This window comes from Wyeomyia smithii, chromosome 3, assembly GCF_029784165.1.
Source record: "Wyeomyia smithii strain HCP4-BCI-WySm-NY-G18 chromosome 3, ASM2978416v1, whole genome shotgun sequence".
Lineage (NCBI taxonomy): Eukaryota > Metazoa > Arthropoda > Insecta > Diptera > Culicidae > Wyeomyia > Wyeomyia smithii.
In genome coordinates this window covers 116837834-116856295 of record NC_073696.1, presented here as the reverse complement: position 1 = coordinate 116856295, position 18462 = coordinate 116837834, and the positions used below count along the sequence as shown (strand labels likewise).

At 39.9% G+C, this 18462-nt stretch overlaps 1 protein-coding gene across 7 annotated transcripts in view; it reads right to left on the bottom strand.

The window, feature by feature from the left end:
• Window positions 1-483: 483 nt before the first annotated feature.
• The window catches only part of LOC129730320 (prolyl endopeptidase FAP), a 343985-nt gene continuing 326006 nt past the window's right edge, over window positions 484-18462 (bottom strand). For all 7 annotated transcript variants that reach the window (XM_055689577.1, XM_055689578.1, XM_055689579.1 and 4 more), the window contains 2 exons: window positions 11276-11461; window positions 484-10880 (listed from right to left, as the gene is read on the bottom strand). In XM_055689577.1, coding sequence (XP_055545552.1) covers window positions 10830-10880; window positions 11276-11461 — 237 coding nt within the window. In that variant the 3' untranslated portion in view covers window positions 484-10829. The remainder of the gene's footprint in view (window positions 10881-11275; window positions 11462-18462) is intronic.

Genomic DNA, 18462 nt, shown 5'->3' with positions numbered 1-18462 from the left:
CACCGTCAGCGCGTAAGGCATCGGCTTTTGTCAAATTTGTTCGATGTTTTCATTCCGTCAGAGCAACCCTTTTGAGAGATCATTTTGACCGACTTATGGCAGGGTTTCTCTCATACCTGAACGGCCCAACGGCGTGAAGCTAAACATCGCTTATTGAATTACTAAAGTTTGAACGACCGTTTTGATGCGGAAGAATGCACTAACCATCATCGGACAGCTTCATACTAGCACGATCGGTCAGTAACTTATTCATTAGCGGATAGAGTCGAATGTTGGCTGCCCTGTTCGTGGACGCAATCGTATTTAAATGAGCATTTGCAATTTATTTCTTACTCTTCACGTTTTGTGCGAGCTTAGTGTCTGCTTGTTATTAGGGAGTTGATGGCATGAATTCTAACCGTTTTAATCGGTTACTTCCAGTTTGTATCGATGCAGATACAAACTGTAGGAGTATGAACAGAGAAAAAAAAACAGAAAAAATGGTTCGGATTAAAATTTATTTTATTGAACTGTTCAAATTTCGTATGCTAATCATATGAAGTTAAATGATATTATACAGTGTAAATACCACGAATTTTCGCGCTTTGGTAAACTTTTTATGCTTTTGATCGCTTGTTTTTGTATTAGAGTTTTTTTTACATTGGATTTCAATACTATTTCTGATTAGATGCAATGGCAATGCACTTTTGATTTTGTTCTTCATATTTCATTCATCGTATATTCGATTCGAGATTCGTTCGAATATCTTTGATACTTATAGTTTAATGATGTGTGTTTCACTGTTCAGGTGATAGTGTCTCTTTAGATTATTAGAATTTTCTACAGCGGGTTCAACTGACTTACACGTTATGTTTACGATACTAAGAATTGAAACATGCCGTTATTTTCAGCATTCAACTTCTACACACTTAGTAGATCATTCGCTTTGTAAGTGAAGGCATTACAGTATGTGAAGAGTTGTCATCAACTCTCGCCTGTTATTGCTAGGTGATATTTTCTTAGCTAAAGATGAAAACTCTTTGTTCTTTGTCTCATTGACTTTATGTTTGACTTTCAAAATAGATCCTATTTTCCTAGCCTAATCACTAAACGAACAAAAGGGAAAATGTATGCTTATGCTTATTAGGTTGCTTTCCAAAAAATTGTACGGTGAGCTTTCATGACGAAATGTTACGATGCATTGGAAACGCACCTAGAAAAGCATAATCATTCACATTCCCTCAGTGAAGTGTACGTGGTGCATAACTTTGACCACACTTCCCATCTGTTGCTTTAGAATAATTCTGTCATAGCTTCTGCCTATTTGTATGCTGCATGTTTGTTATGAAGTGGATTTTACGCATCATTATGGTTAATTTGTTTTATGTAGGATAAAGTAGTTGATTTAAAATTGCAATGGTGCAAACCATATATTGAACGAATTCATACTTTTAAACAATCTATAAATACTATACATGTATGTTTTAGTCCTTGGATTGGATGGAAATCTATACTCTTAGTATACTGGCATCAAATTGGAGGAACACAAAATTTTAAATAAATGTTCGATAACGTTGATCACAGTTGGCAACCAGGACTTGAAACATCGTGATGATGAGTTGCACTCTTAAAACCTTGAAAGGCTGAGTGGATGATAGTGTACAAGTGCTTTTGCTCCAGCTAATATCACTGTTTATTATTATATCTAGATAGAACTTTGCTTTTAGTTCAACATCAAAAACACACACTTATCACTCGAGCTACAAACATCGAATAAATAAATACTGCTACATGGCCACAACGTTTATTTTCGGCAACGACATTTAGAGAAATTTGGTATCAGTTGTTCCTAAGTCAATCTTCAGCTAGAATTTGTTTTGGACCCCTTAATTAAGTTATTCTACTTTTCGTAACTTTAAACGCTACCTTAAACTGTGTATTTAAACTCTTGAACTCTTTATTCACAGATAATACCGTGATAAATTTTTCAACTGTAATTTCGGTAAATTTAGTTTATTTTGATCTGTGTTTCTCACCCTAGCGATATTGGTTCACTTGTGACTGGTAATTTTTTTCTGCGATCGATTGATTTATTGTATTGGCAAGTGTTCACCTCTACCGCGATATCAGTTTGATATGGTGTATGTGAAAGGACTGTCGAATGGTAATTATTTTTACTCACTATTAGTGTCAGACGCCAGTTATATGCAATAATTTGGAATAAATTTTGGTCATTACTTGTAAAACTACTTTTGCAAATTCGTGTTAGGATGAGCAAGCATTGCTAAGATATACGTATAAAAAAGGGTAATTATCAAGGATTGAATTAACAACTTTTGTCATTACCCTCGTCATTACCCTAAAACGGGCTATTGTTGACGTTTGGAGTAACGCATGGTGTAGCAAACAATTAAATTCAAACGTTGATGCGCATGAAACACAAAAAAATGTAGGTATTTTCATTTAGTATTTTCATTGTCAATAGAAAAAGAAACCTGCAGAGTGTCAAACGTAACGTAATGGATTTTACCCAACAATCTTTTATATTAGAAATGGGTTTGGAGCAGAAACGATACTATATTTTCTGTTTTATGAAATCAAGAAAGAAGTAAAACCCAGCTTCTTCGTTTCAATCTTCGGAAACTGGTTTTCTGTTTATTCGAAACAGACTAACAGCCAACCGTTAGTAGTGTACAGGAGAACTGCGCTACGATTCTACTGACTATAACGTACTCTTACAGCCGAGACTCTAACATACGAAGATTGGCTTGTTAGACTTGCATCTTATTCCGAGACCAACTAGAAAAAAAGCAAGTTTGGCAGTATGAAACCAAAGCATTGTAAAATGATTTATATTAGAGTCGTAAAACAGTTATAGGAGCCCAATTTGCGAGGTAATTGAGATCCTCTCACTTTGTGGTAATTTTTTTTCTCGCCTGTCCCGATGCTATTATGAACTGTGATCGAAAACCGCACGTCTGCCAAACGATTTCGATTTTGGTCGGAAAATGACTTTTTTTTGTCGCACGTAGCGTCAGTTTACTAGCTTCCCAGATGCTGTTGACTGTTGCAGTTGCGGACATCTACAAGCTGGTTGAGCATTTGAGGAAAATTGCGGCATTACACACAGCTGAGTATGAAATATCGCCCTTTGACACGTGTGCTTCCGCTTTCAGTTGATTGCGTGCTACGAACGTGGCTCGAATAATCGGTGCAAACGTGTCTCTTTTGATGCTGTAGGGAAATTTATGTTCGTTGAAGTGTTTGTCGTTTGTACTTGCGTTTCCGCTACAAATGGTTATTCCTTCCCAAAGCGGGTTGTGAAGATGATGTTATGTTTGTTCTCGTAGAATTTTCTGCAGAAAAAACGACTTGTGGATATATTTCAATCGCAAGCTTAAAATCACGCAAAAGCGAAGCTCTTTCGGGGCATTCGGTCGGGGACATGTTGTTATTAAGACAATAGAGATATCACAATTCGATGTCAACAATGTGTAGTAGTTCTTTTAATGATTAAACAAACGTTTTAAAAAACCAAAGAGCTATTGCCATGAACCAATTCATCTAATAATTGAAATATTCATAAAAACTAGATGCAAAAGTACAGAAACTGTTTTAAATTCAAGAAAGTTTGTGATTTGAACAAAACTTTACTGATGACCAATTTGTCTCATGCGAAATACTTGAAACTCTAACCACAAATCGTGCAGCTTTGAATAAAAATTACCAAAGTTGCCACCCTTCTTTGTGCTGCAAGACGAGCTTTAGAGGGTTCTCAAAAGAATTACGCGGTACGCACCTGGTCCATCGGTTTCTAAGCATCTCTAATAGGTGCTATTTTTTTCTGTTCGTATTGCTTGGCTAGCATTTACGACCATTCATTGAAGTCTAACGGACAAAGGGTCCGGGAGCTGGGGAGCCACAAAGTCTTATCGAGAAAATCAGATGAATTCTCGCGAAACCACGCTTGGAGGATATTAGCCATGTGGGCCGGGGTGCCGTTCTGTTGAAAGACATAGTAATCTTTCCCGGGGAGGTCCCGCTGTGCCGGGCCACAACCTTCTTTAAAACTTCGGTGCGTGGCGTTGATTCTCCCGTTGTTCTCGATAAACACCAGCGTGAGCTTTGGAACCTCGGGCTGTCTATGTGGGACGAGGGGATGCTGGCCAACGTCGGCGCCCACATACGATCATTTTGGACATTGTGCGGCGGTTGCAAAACAAGTAGTTTCTCATCAGGGAATACGAACTCTTAACCTGCGTGCCGCGAAAGCACTTTACTACGACATCGTGGTATTTTTTCGTCGTGCGCGGTAAACAAACAACAAACGACAGCCGTTAGAGCGTTAGAATTCCGTTAGAGCGTATTTAGGATCAACGACAGATAATGCCGATAAGGGGTGTACGAAATCTAATTGCAATCAGCACGACCGAAAAGAAAAAAGTGGCCAAAATGGATCTCCATATATTGTAATCGATCACAAGCGGATAGTTCAAGCTTTCAAGAGAAACCTTAAAAGTGCATTTGAATAGAATTTTCGTTCAAGATGCGAAAAAACGTGAAGGACTACACACGTGTAAACTTCAGAAGGCACCAAATCGCAACGAAAGGCTGAATATTCTCCTACTTCTTCATCTTATATCGAGGAAAACGTACATAAGATGCACGAAACAGCACGAGAAGTTCATCATCATCATCATCAAAAATCATCAATCAGTTCATTCTCTGCTAGCGTATTTTATTCTGCAAGTTTTCTTTTTGCGTTGGATTTCCCGTCGAGTACTTGGACTGTCTTCTTGATCTCGCCAAGGGTACTTCCATGGCTGGCATCAAGCCGCCCCTTCCTGTTCATTAAGGCGATATAACCGACAGTGACTGCGTGGAGCAGTCGACCGATGGTTTCCACCAAGTGAAGTGTCGAGCTTTGGCCACGTCGACAGTGAAGTCCGAGCTTGAGCAGCTTGGTTTTAAACCAGAAACAGTGTTCCCGATGAATCGCCTATCCCAAACCGTCAAGGACGACCTTTACCGTGATGAGCTGTTCTTAGTACACTTCACTAAGAGAAGCACGACTATCTGTGCACTGTGTGACATCAAACATCTGTTTTACACCATCATCCAGTGGGAACCGTATCGAACACCGTGACGTTACCCAATGTTCGGCCATGGTACACGAAACTGCAAAATGATTCCGCGCTATGACAAGTGGGCTGGGGAGCATTGCTCTTTTACCTGCCTTCAATCTGATGGCAAAAAAAAAGCGAACTGTGGCCAAAACCATCGTGTCAAGGCAGCCTCAACAGCCAACCAGAACGGACGTCAACGAAAGCCTCCCCCGGCTTACACACCTGATCAATTTCCACCGATCCGGACCAGGCATGTGGTCCTCGTGCTGGAACCGCTTCCGCTCCTGGATAGCAGCCATCCAAAATGTAGCACCCCTGCTGCAAAATTTTCTGCGCTCTTGCCGCCGCTGCTGCTCTCTCAAACCAAGAACCCACCCCGACTCTCGGATTGTCATACTGGCGTTACCTCTGGGACGTTCGCTGGTTCTACTAAAAACGACCCTCCACAATCAACGGAGGACCTGGTAGAAATCATCTCCGCTGCATTCAGAATTCAGGGTAAATATGAAACCCGCAGTCAGCAGCTTGCTGCAACCGTCGCCCTAATCTCCAACGATGAACCATTAGCCCTTCGTTATTTCGAATTGGAATGCTTGTTCTCTGAGGAACAAACACGTCGTGCTTCTCGATTTCCTTGGCGAGAAGGAGGTCTATATTACCGTCATTATGGAGACTCATCTGAAGTCTGTTAACGGCTTCCTTCCGGGCTTTCAGCTGGTGCGATTGGAGGGATCAAAGCCGGGGGTGGAGGAGTTGCTATCGCTATAAGGAGCAACGCCAAACGTCGCCTGCTGCCGAGTTTCCAGCTTAAGACTATCGAAGCCATCGGAGTTGAAGTCGAAACCTCGCTTGGCCCAATCATCATCATCGCAGCGTACTGTCCCAAGCAAACCATCACCCGAGACGGTACCGCTGCTCAACTACGAATAGATTTGGCCAAGCTTACTCGGCGGCGGGCGAAGTACATCATTGCTGGAGACTTTACCGCTCGACACGAGATGTGGGGCAACCGAAGACAAAACCGGAATTGCATCATCCTGGCGGAAGACCTTGAGACCGGGTACTACAACATCTTGGAACCGGAGTGTCCTTCCACTCTGTCCTGGATATTTTCCTGACCAACATGGCCATTTCTGAGCTCCCAGTGGTGTTCGAGAAGCTATCGTCGAACCACTATCCGGTGGTGCTGACCTTGGGTGCCACTGCAGAAATGGTGCCCAGTCATCCTAGGCGAGACTATCATCGCGCCGATTGGGTCTGGTTCCAGCGCATCGTCGATAAGAACATTAACATCTAACATCCCTTGAAAACTACTGCGGAGATCGACCAGGCGTTGGACACCTTCCAGAGTGTGATTGCCGTCGCACGTGACTCGGCGGTCCCTGTACAGCAAACTCAGGTGAGTACCACCCACCATATCGACAGCACCACTAAACACATCATAAGGTTGCGCAGCATCTGTCGGCGCCAGTACCAACGAACTGGTGACCGATCCAAAAAGACCATGAGCATCCGTCTGACCTAGGTTATCCAGGACGCATTCAAGATTTGCGAAACCGCGAGTTTGGCCAGAAAAGAGACCAAAACCCATTCCTCCGCTTGTTCCGTCCGGGGAGGGTAAATTACTCATAATACCTGTTGAAAAGGCGAACGCGCTGGGGCAGCAGTTCGTGTCGTCACACAATTTGGGGTTAAACATCGTCAGCCCTTTCGAGCTGGCTGTTTCTGAGGGTGTTGCCATGGTCAGCAATTCGAACAGTTTGGTCCCAGAGTAGGCAAGATTGACGGCGGATGAGCCCCCGGCTTTGATAACACATTTGACCTCGAGCTCAAGCACTTGAGCCACCGCTCATTTGCTTTTGTAGCACCTGTTTTCAATCGGTGCTTGAAGCTTGGCTGCCAAAAGAAGCTTCACCTCGCACACCAGGCACCACCCGATGGTTTCTGCTATGTGTAATGACAGGGAGGGGACCTGATAACCGATAAATCGCAGGTGGCCAGGTGAAGTAGTGTTGAGGAAGTAAAGAGGCTCGTCGAGGAAAGCAGAAGAGAAATAGGAGAGGATATAGGACGAGGTGATAAAAGCTTGCGAAGAGCTGAAGAACCACAACGCCGCTGGGAAGCACCAAAATCGAGAGCGAACGGCTGTATACTGCAGTTCACTAGATTATCCTGAGGGTATGATTTAAGGAAATCCTACCTACGAACCGGTTGGAAGGACTCAAATGCCCTACCTATAGGAAGAGATACAGGCTCGATTGTAGCATATCATGGCATAGCCCTCCTCAATTTCGCATATAACATTCTCTCCCGAAATCTGTTTCATAGACAAAGGCCGTTGCAGGAAGCCTTCGTTGCTGAATACCTGTGCGGTTTTCGAGCCGGACGACCTACAACGAATCAGATGTTCACCTCAACAGATTCTCGACAAATATCGAGAGCACAACTTGAAGACATATTATCTGTTTAGAGACTTCAAAAGGCGGTGTACGATTCAGTGAAACGCACCGACTTGTGGCAGATTATGCAGAAGAGTTAATAGATCATAAGTCTCTGATGCTTCTATGTTTTGCGGACAACGTGGATATGGTCGGTATTAATTGTGGAGCTGAGAATTGGAGTTACCATGAATACTGCTAAAACGAAGTACATGGAGGCAGGCAGAGAGCGTGGTACACCTACGGACATTGGTGCTGCGGTGATGATGGATGGGAATACTTTCGAAGTAGAGCGAGATGAAGAGACGAATTGCTGCAGCCAGTAGGGATTATTACGGATTGCGTAGCCAGCTGAGGTCCCGCAACCTACACATCTGCATGAAATTTGCGCTATACATGCCGCTGATACTCCGGGCGGCGCTCTACGGACATGAATCGTGGACGTGGAAGGAGGGTGATCAGCGAGCAATTGAGGTCTTCGAGCGTTTAATCTTGCGGTCAATACTCGGTGGTAATCTAGATAATGCGGTGTGACGCAGGTCCTTGAGTCACGAGCTGTACGAAGTATACAAACTCGCTGATATTGTCAAGTTGATTAAACACGGCAGGTTACAGTGAACTGGCAACGTAGCACTGAGTTACCGTAAAAGGTTATGTTTAGCAGAGACCCGGATAGAGACCGATGACATAGAGGCAGACTCCGCCAGAATTGGACGTGTGCTGTGGACGAAGATGCCCAAGCTACGGGTGTAAGGGGCGACTGGAGAGGAGTAGCGGAAGACCGAGTTTTATGAAGGCGTATTCTTGATTCGGCGTAGGATCTCTAAGATCTGTCGGTATGCAAGTAAAAGTAAAGTAAGTAAAACAACCTGGCTTATGTTGTTTATTTACGACAAAATGGTTTTCTGACTATGCGGTACAACTCAACCGAATTTGTGTTAGGCATTCAACCGAGGTAAATTAAGTGTGTAGTAACGTAAGTTTTCTTTTCAACAGTATGCTCTTTAAAAGTGTTACTGTTCAATGCAATGTTTTAAAAATCATGGAAGGAATCTGTGGTACTAGACATCCATAAGCGTTTTTAAATCAATACTGATTGAAAAAAAAAATTGTTTCACTCCGGAAAACAGATACAAGGTCAGCTCCACATTTTCAATCAAGTGATAAGGGGATGTTTCATGTGAAAACCCATTAAAAGTTGAAAAAAGAGCTAGGACAAAGAAAAAAACTGTCGTATCATGTTATCTGTAATCTTGATTTGATTTGATACAAGGCTCTCTTTCCTGAACGATCTTTAAAATTCGATTCGGGAATGAGTTGAAAGATAGAAAGCATTCTAGCGATTGAATTTTTTTGGCTCTGACTAAAGCTCCACGCAAGTTCGATAGCATTGCATAAATAATTTGGAATTTGTTTAAAAACTAAAAGACTCTTTAAGACAAAAAAGGTTACCAAAACCATGCAAAATGTTTGGTTTCATTTACCATTAGAACTAAAGTGTCTTGAAATGTGCTTCGAAACTTTAATAACAATTTTTTGTAGTATTTTTTTTAAATTAAAATGAGCCTTGTATGTTGCTCGATGGGAAAATCAAAATCAAAAGCCGAAATGTACAGAAATGACCTAACCAAATTAACATTCCCACAACGAATAATTCCCCGACCACCCTTTTATGGCTTTTCGCAGAATCAACCTTAGAAGCCTAGTTTGCTGATAGAGCAAAGCTGTACGCATTACCCACTAGGATATCGCTTCACAGTTCCAGAGCTCCGTTTGCTTGCGTTGGCCAGCCCGAAGGCCGAATGAATGCACCCTTTTTAAATGACTTTATCACACCTCGAATTAACGGGCACAGGCGAGAAAACACTAACCCGACTTTCGCACCTCACCGCACCGGAGGACGTGGCTGTAGTCGACCGAAACGGATTTGAAAAAATAACAGCGTTAATTAGACGTAACTACACGGACTCTACCGTGGGCATCTATCGGTGCTTGCTGGCTGGAAACGAATATGAAAATTAACGACTCAGAAGAATAGATGAGCTTCCAGGTCCCAATGGTTAGCCTCGGTTGAGTCATTACGCGCATGGTGCCCAGGGATGGAGAAGAGAATATTGTCTTGGCTGATTGTTTTCCTTGTTTTAATATTTTAAGATATTACTTTCGGTTATGTTAGCTTCGTTCTCGTTTAATGCGATGGTTGCGCAACGAATACGGTTTTTCATGAAATCAAATTTTCATTTCGTTCTCGTGTGATGAACTCATTTGGGGGATGAAATTAGGATGGAATTTATTCTAATAATAAATCATGGAACCTTTAACGAGGTTTTGCAGCGCAAAAATTGGGGTGCGCGATTGCAATAAATCTATTAATTTTCTGCTTCTTCAGTCATGATGACTGATGTACATGTTGGTTCTCGGCAAATGTTTTAGCCTTTCAGGCTTTTGATTGTAAAATTCTGAATTGATTCTGCATTTGATTTTGCATTGTTTACAGAATCATCGATTTTTTCCACACTAAACAGTTTGAATTAAAGCAAATACCTACTAGAAATCATAGAAACGGCAAAATTTATTGTCTAATTAATTTTACTTACTCCATTAACAATGGAGTAAGTACAAAAAGATGAAACCGAAATCAGTTCGTGAAGCATTGCCAAAAAATTAAGCACCTAATGGTCGCATTTCGCTCTCACTAACACAGTTGTTAATACTTCTTTCTAAATATCTAGATATTGCATTTATTAAACGCTAAACTGCAACCAGCACTCTTCTTCGCCCTATCGGAAATTAGTCACAACCATATTTTTTTCCGGATTTCATTCCACTCGCATACTGTCAGGAAAAGAGTGAACAGTTTTGTGTTTTTTTCCTGTGGTATCCTATAATTTAATCAGAAAGCTCTCTTCTTCACTATTGGTAGCACTACTACGCGACCACCAGCTACAAGTTTACTGTCTAAAGTTTGTTCCTACTGAAGTGATTCGTTATGATGATGTTCAACAAGATGTCTGTATTGTTGTTGTCTCCTGGAGGCTATTGGAAGCAGCACCAACAGTTTTTGCTACGGTTTATTGGAGTGAAACGTAGAGAAAACACTAAGTATAAGGCGGCCCCGTCTGCATCAAACGGTGGAGTCACGCTGCTGCTAATAAATGCCTACTTTTGGAGCAGCTTCAGATCATGCTGCTTCTGTGCTGTGCTACGAGTTGCTTGAAGAAGTAGGAAGAAACTTTTACATAAAACTTGACGCTGGGTCAATGTCGCTGAAGTAGTCCAGCAAATATTAATCGCTGGAGCCACCGTTACCGAGGCCAGCTTTCACCTCCTGAGGCACCTGTTGAGAAGGGTAGAAATAATTGGTTAGTTTGTATATACTTCGAGCAGTTAGTTTGTTGTTTGGTTGTTTGCTGGAAGTTGATGAAAAAAGAAGTAGAAGGTTTCTGTGGAATATAACGACTAAAAATCTTAGACAGTTCTTTAGTCAACATTGCTGATAAAAACAATGATATTCAAAATATTGTAACAATGTTTTGTTTCAAGGAACCGACGCTGCCAGTTTGGCGTATCGCTGCGAAAAAGATTGAGCCTCCGAGATTGGGTAGAAAATAAACTGCTACCAGCTCTCGAGAAGCGTAAAATAATTTGTTCCAGCACCTTTACTGAGATGGCAATTCATTTAACCTTCTATGTAGTGTTAATGGTTTTACTCTAGATACACCCTGTACTTACCAGCTTCCGGAAGCAATCTTCGAAAAACAGCGTCATCGAACGGTACAGATGCCGCTTCACACCGGCTAGGTTATGACCCTCGTCCGGGTATATAAGCTGCTTGAAAAGGGCTCCTTTGGCCGATAGCGTCTTGGAGAACACCATGCTCTGCTGGAAGTGCACATTATCGTCTGCCGTGCCGTGGATCTTCACGGGTTGCCGCGGAGAAGGCGTGAAGGTTGGAGATGGGTAAATGAAATAAAAGAGAATTTAATTTTCGAAACATTCTTCACAGATATTGCTAATTTTGTGGCGAACGAAGGCATTGAGTTAGGTCAAAACATCCAGACAACCCTACTGGATGGGGGCGTTAGCTTCGTACAAAGTTATGTAATGAATAATTAAATGATTAATGACCACATACTTTATGTCTTTCGAGAGGCACACTTTACGCTTGACTTGAGTTTACAGTATCTTCGTGTACTTTATTTCGCTGTTTGGCGCATTGCACAAAATCCGCAGAGGTAGAGGATGTTTCTTTGGAATACTTGAGCATTTAAGCACTGACAACATTATTTAAGTCTATTTAATTTTCTACCGCAACCGACATAAGAGTAAAAAAGGAATTTGGAACTTCAACAATCATTTTTTTCTTGTATCTAGAATGGCATTTCAAAGGCTCTAGGATTGTTTTTTTTTATTACATTTTATGTAGCAGTATTCATGTTCTTGTTGTCAGCTCCGTATAAGTACTCTAGCCACTCCACTATGTACCTCAAAATGTTTTCAATCGGTGTGTACTCTCTCAGTTTTAATCAGGTTTTGTGAGTAAAATTGTTGCTTTAGAACAAAGTCAAGGCAAGTCAAGTTATGTTGCACGATGTTTGACTCGACATAACAATGACTTAAACAGAACATAAATGTTAATTTTGAAAAAATATACTATAATGAATTGTTAATTTACCACAATAAATTAAGTAAAACAATGATGAACCACGAACACAAAGCCTCTGACCCCAGCCAACAATTTGGTCCGTATTTCAGTTGTTGTTGGGATATAAGCACCCTTGTACAATCTGATAAAGTTGTAAATAACGTTCTATATGAGCTTATAAGTACCAAAGTGGAGGCAATATACGTACCAAAATGGTTCGCGCAGTTAAAGATATACAACTTTTTATTCCATTTCTATTGCAATAATTAAAGCATACATACAATTCCGTTTCACCCGTATTATGATTCTACCACGATGCTCTACGAACTTAAACGCAGCAGTAAATTTTCCAAATAATAAAAAAACATAAAATTGAGTAGCAACAATTTCATTTATATATTTTTTTTAATGAGAAGTACGCGTACCATTACATTCTTTGGTATGTTTTAAGTATTAAGGTTGGATACGACATTTTTCTTTATTATATTTTACAAGACTGTGTTCAGCCTCGAACCCCCAACGTTCCGTTCCGATCATTGCTCTTATTCCCTATCCTCAGAGTCATTTTACGATACTGCAAGTCATTGAATTTTATCTAGTACTGTTGAATGCTTCAAATCGTATGAACCTGTAAATCGTATATAATGTCACTTATTGTCTTCAATTTTGACCCAAATCTATTTTTAGACTCTGATGACAATATGTAACTCAATATTGCCCCATATACGAAGGAATAATAACATGCGATCTGCATTGACCTTTTTTTTAACTGTTAGGCGTTTCAAGCAAATGCAATCAACAAAGATTAAAAATCTTTCATGGCGTTGCCCATATTTATGTGAAACCCGACTGTATGTGCCATTTTTGGGTGATTTTTCTTTTATTCAAAACTGCGTTCATGATTTATACCCTATTCTTCAAATCTTTTAGGAACTAGATTTTCAAATCCAGAATTGCTGAAAGGGACATTTTAATTTAAATTAAATTTGACATAAAAATGGTATCATTTAATACCATTCAACGATTTCGTGTTTCATAATAGACGATTTTAACTGTCATGAGATAGTAAATTGTATTAAATTCATTATGCAATCCTCTTACAACTGTTATAGGAGTTTTTAAGGAATTTGAATATCAACGTGGATCACATAAATTAGAAATCTTACACTGCACTGCAATTGAGTTTAGCACTGTAGACAACTCTACTGCAATGAAACCTGATTTTTTGTGTGCATTTATACGAGGAACAATATGCAGTCATATATCACGGACTGTACGACCCATATATGTTGAAAGATAACTTGAACTGGTTATAACATGAACTTTATACAATTTCGATTGAAACTGGATGTTTATACGATTTTGTATTGCCATTTTTATATGATTTCTGGTTATCTGGGATGTTATGACTTGAACTCGATTATTTGTAATCAGGGCCTGAAGAAAGAACGCGTTGTAATTTTGATTTTTTCATTGATTCATTGATTCGTGAATGAATAGGTAAAGCCGTGCACGGGTTGAAACGCGTAAGCTTTGCGCAGTACGGATGATTAGCGATTATTATATGAAGTAGCCGAATTTACTCAGTTAACACTATTCGCCCGTATACCGATATTACGAATATGATACGGTTTTGAATGCATTGTGTCCTGGTGGTCGAATGCCCGAAGATTGTAGAATATTCATTTCGTGCGCGAACTTTGTTTTCTTAAGAGTGTCAACTACTTATGGTTTGTTCAGAAAAGTTTTAGGTAACTAAATTGTCTATCTAAAAAAAATATTTTGGAGCAAATCTGAGATGACCGATTTTTTAAACCAATTTTTGTTTTTACAACAGCATGTTCTCAGTGTAGGATCTCAAATTTATTTTTTCAGTATTTTTAAATGCAAGTTTATACATTTTTCAACCCTCAACAACTTTTGTCTATCTTTTGTTATTATTCAGATATATCGATTTATAAAAATAACTTCAGTCCTTTTCAAATGGTAAATTTTCGAAAAAAATATGAAAAATAGGCTAGTGAGGGCACACCCACAAACTTTCATTGAGTTCTGAGAGGGTGCTACAAATATTTATATCATTTGAAACATTTTAACCCTTTTCTTGAGAAACGTTCGCCCAATCGTCTTGTTGTCAAGAAATGAATTGTATAATATTGGTCATACATTTCATTAAACTTATGGTTTTTGCTAGAGAACTACGAACGTGTATTTTCCTGTATATTAAATCTTTTAAACTTAAATTCAAAGTTACTCGAATACCGATTCATTTGGAATGTTAACTACCAAGAGCTTTTTGATTTGAAATGACTTTCTGAATCTTTTAAAATCATTAGACTACAAAAATTTTGAAAAATGTTGAAATTTGAAATTAAAAAAAAAATTAATCTTCCATAAAAAAATTGATTTTGATTTCTCGATCCTGTGAAGTTGCGCAATAACTTCAAGTTTCTTTAAAAAAAATTAAAAAATATCAACTCTTATTTTTTAATTGAAATTTAGTGTTTATTTTTAATATTTATTAGTCAATAATCATTAGTGGTCCCCGTGGTTCTGTGGTTAGCGATGTCGGTCGGCTAGCTCTCCCGCACGGTTGTGATATCGGGCTCGATTCCCGATCAGGTCGAGGATCTTCTCGAGCTGGAAATTTTCTCGACACAGCGCTGGGGCACGGTGTATCGTTGTACTTATCCTACAACATGCAAAATGTGCCGAAAATAATATCGATAACGAATTCTTTCAACTAATCTAGTTGATCGAGACCGCATTGGCCCCCAGGCTAGCGTGCGATATTGTTTTTTGTTTAGTCAATAATCATTTAGTCATTAATTCCCTATAACTCATTCTCAGATAGTTTTTCTATACAACCAAAGGTTAATCTTCCGCTCAAGTCTCAAGTGGTTTATTCCGTGCAGGGGGGTAACGCTACAAAAGTTTTGAATAAAACCTATGCCAAAACGCATACGACCTTCTAGAAAATAACTCATGGGTCTAAAAAATCTCTCCATCTGTGAAAAATGTTTAATTTGCTAAGCCAAATACATGAGCAAAGTTTCATTCGAATCAAAAATGGTCGATTAAATTTTTGCGTTTTTCCAGGTCATTTGAAATGATTTTGCTCATAATATTTTCTGATAACGATCTCTGTCAATGTGTTCATTGTACAACTGTTGCGTTCTGCATTTCACACATTTTTTGTGCGAAGGTAGAGCAATTATTGAGCAATTGTTGTGCGTTTTGAGAAAACGCATTAGTTAAATATGGCTTGCATTTTTACGTGTGCCTTCGCTTTAAATTGACAATTATTTGTTTTGTTTTCTAGCACTTCTCGAGTCACATAAAAACTATTTAAATGCTCTTGCGTTGATTTTGTCAGCTAAAGGATCCGAAAAAAAAGAGAAATTTATTTCAACTGAACGTATGCGGTCGAAATGGACAAAAATCTCGAGGAACATTTCAAAAGGTCCTATCTGACATTTGTAAACAAAGCCCAATTTATACGTATTCGTTTAAAAGTGCTTCTTGTCTTCAAGCTTATTGAAAATACTACAAGGTGTACAGCCCTAGGGTTGCATGAAATGGTGCGTGGGACTAAACACTGTAATAAGAAGGATTTTTAGTTACTAAGGTTACAGAATCTGCAGACAGAAACAATTCGTTTGTTCTGTGGTTTAAGTATTTTTTTTATACGCAGCCTCCTCATAAATTTTCTTTTTAGAAATATATTGAACAACACTCGAAAGAACTTCGACTACACTTACCGTGTCGTTGTTATTGTAGAAGCATCAAGAATTTCTCGCAATGCGTCTGAATCAGAATTAACTCTATTTCTTCATAAACCAAATCCAACAATACCTACGTTATCATAATACATGGTTTGTTTTATTTAACTCTGATCAAATTAAATTTATTACATAAATCTTATTATGGAAATAATTTCGAAGCCGTTACATAGGTTCACTCATAGGGAAACATAAGAAAATATGTTGTACAAAATAATCAACAAGTTCCAGCGAAAATCATAACAATCAACAATTACAAGGAAATTAAAGGTTGTAATGATTAATTTCTGTTTTTTGTTTGACAATTTTTTTTCATTTACCAACAATTACATTCACTGTATTACGAAGACAGCTTATATACGTAAGAATATTATTTGTTGAGTTGGAAACAAAAATATATCATCTAACAATGTTGAAATGTGAACAAAGATTTTGAATGAATCCTAGTGAATCGACAAAATATTCAGAAGCATTCGTTGGCTCTTAAGCTTCTATAAATTTGTATTTTCAGAAATCTACTCTTTCGATCACGATCATTTAGTGAATATCGAAGATAAAATGTAAAAAAAAATCTTATGACCGTTGCAAAAATGCTCAATTCCAGGGTAACCATATTCATGAGATAAACTTTTAATCACTGTCAATGCAGCAGCATTGCAGTTTTTCTTTGATTTCACGGAAATAGAAGTCGTGTACCACTGCAATAATAGACGACGAGAGACCAGCGGCGTCTGCTCCACATAACATGTATATTATGCTGTACGGTATTGTTGCTTTTACCAGCATGTTTTCTTTCAAGACATCAGTTTTTATTATGCTCTGACAGCAGGTTTCGAAATTGTTCAAGTAAAAGGCTTGTTTTAAAACTTTTCGAAAGATAAATACCTTCAAGACTTCAAATTAGTCTAAGTTCATGGAAGCAAACTTAAGTTGACCTGTTGGGACGGGGAAACTCTGTCCATTTATTTTAATATTGAAGCAGGGAATATCACATAGAATGGTTGGTGTCCATTCACATCGTCTGTGCTAGGAATGCTCGCGTGTGATTGGTTCATTGTTCGCGTGAATTTTCTTGTAACTTTTTATCAATTTTCACCGTTGAGCAGTGAAATAATAATGATGACAAGCGTATTATAAAATTGTTACACTTTTATCTATCCAACAATATATTGGTTATTGTTATCCATCATGTGGTTATGCTGCTGTTATCGTTTGAAATCTGACGTAACATTTGCCAGTTTCGTTTCAAATTTTACAGAATGCATCCCAGTATAGAAAACAAAGACGTAGTCCCACTTCAATAAGTTTAGTATAAGTATATCTAATCTAATCTTGTAAATGCGGTACAACCAACCGCGTGAAAAGCGACCCGAGTGTAACTCGGAAACCGATTTATTTAGAATGTTAACTACCAAGAGCTTTTTATCCATTCTGTGCCGAACACGCATCAGTACTGGACGTGTTTGGTGATCGGTCCGATAGAGTATAAAACAAAAGACGTGTGAACAAGTGTTGGCATTGTTTGCCTGGTCGAGTGAAATAAATCCGGGTTCAAGGTCGTTCCTTTGTGCAACTGTTTCGCATCGTGACTGCCAGCTGGTGCGTAAGCCGATTTGGCTGCTGGCTGGATTGTGCTACAGCAGTGGACGAGACACAAACGAGGAAAAAGAAGAAGCCATCAGTGTCAGCGAGTCGTATCGCTGTGTGGAGTGATCTCACACCTGGCTCGCTGCTGGTGGCTGTTTGGTGCTGCTGTATTGGTGCTGCTGGCTGTAACGGCTGCTACTTCGAACGATCGGACAACCAACCTTACTGGAAGGGAGAAATAAAAAGGTACGTGTTCTTGTCAGCGCTAGTGCGCTAAACATAGCGCGATGGATGTAGATCCCTCGCCTCCCGCGCCACCATCCCCGAACCCCTCTGACCCTGACCCTTCTGTTACCCCCTCCCCTGTTCATTCTTCAGTCCCCCCTCGCCCCAGGCTTTACCCAGACGGAGCCCAGGGCAGCTATACTGTCTATTTTCGGCCAAAGGCGGGACCGAAATCGAAACAGTTGAACCTCTTGCAGATTTCTAAAGACCTGACGAAGGAGTACAAGGGCGTGACCGAAATTTCCAAGGTCCGGCCTAACAAGCTCCGTGTCGTGGTCGGTAACCTGAAAGAGGCCAACGATATAGCTTGCTCTGAGCTCTTCACACGCGAGTATCGCGTTTACATACCCGCACGAGACGTGGAGATCGACGGTGTCATAACCGATTCGAGTCTGTCCGTCGAGTGTATACTGCAAAGTGCCAAAGGGTGCTTTAAGAACAAAACGTGTCCCGAAGTAAAGGTGCTCGACTGCAAGCAATTGCGGTCAGCATCGATCATCGGTGGCAAAACAGTATACACTCCGTCAGACTCGTTTCGAGTTACGTTCGCCGGGTCTGCACTACCAAGCCACGTCTCGATCCACCGGGTTCGTCTCCCTGTGAGGCTCTACGTGCCCCGC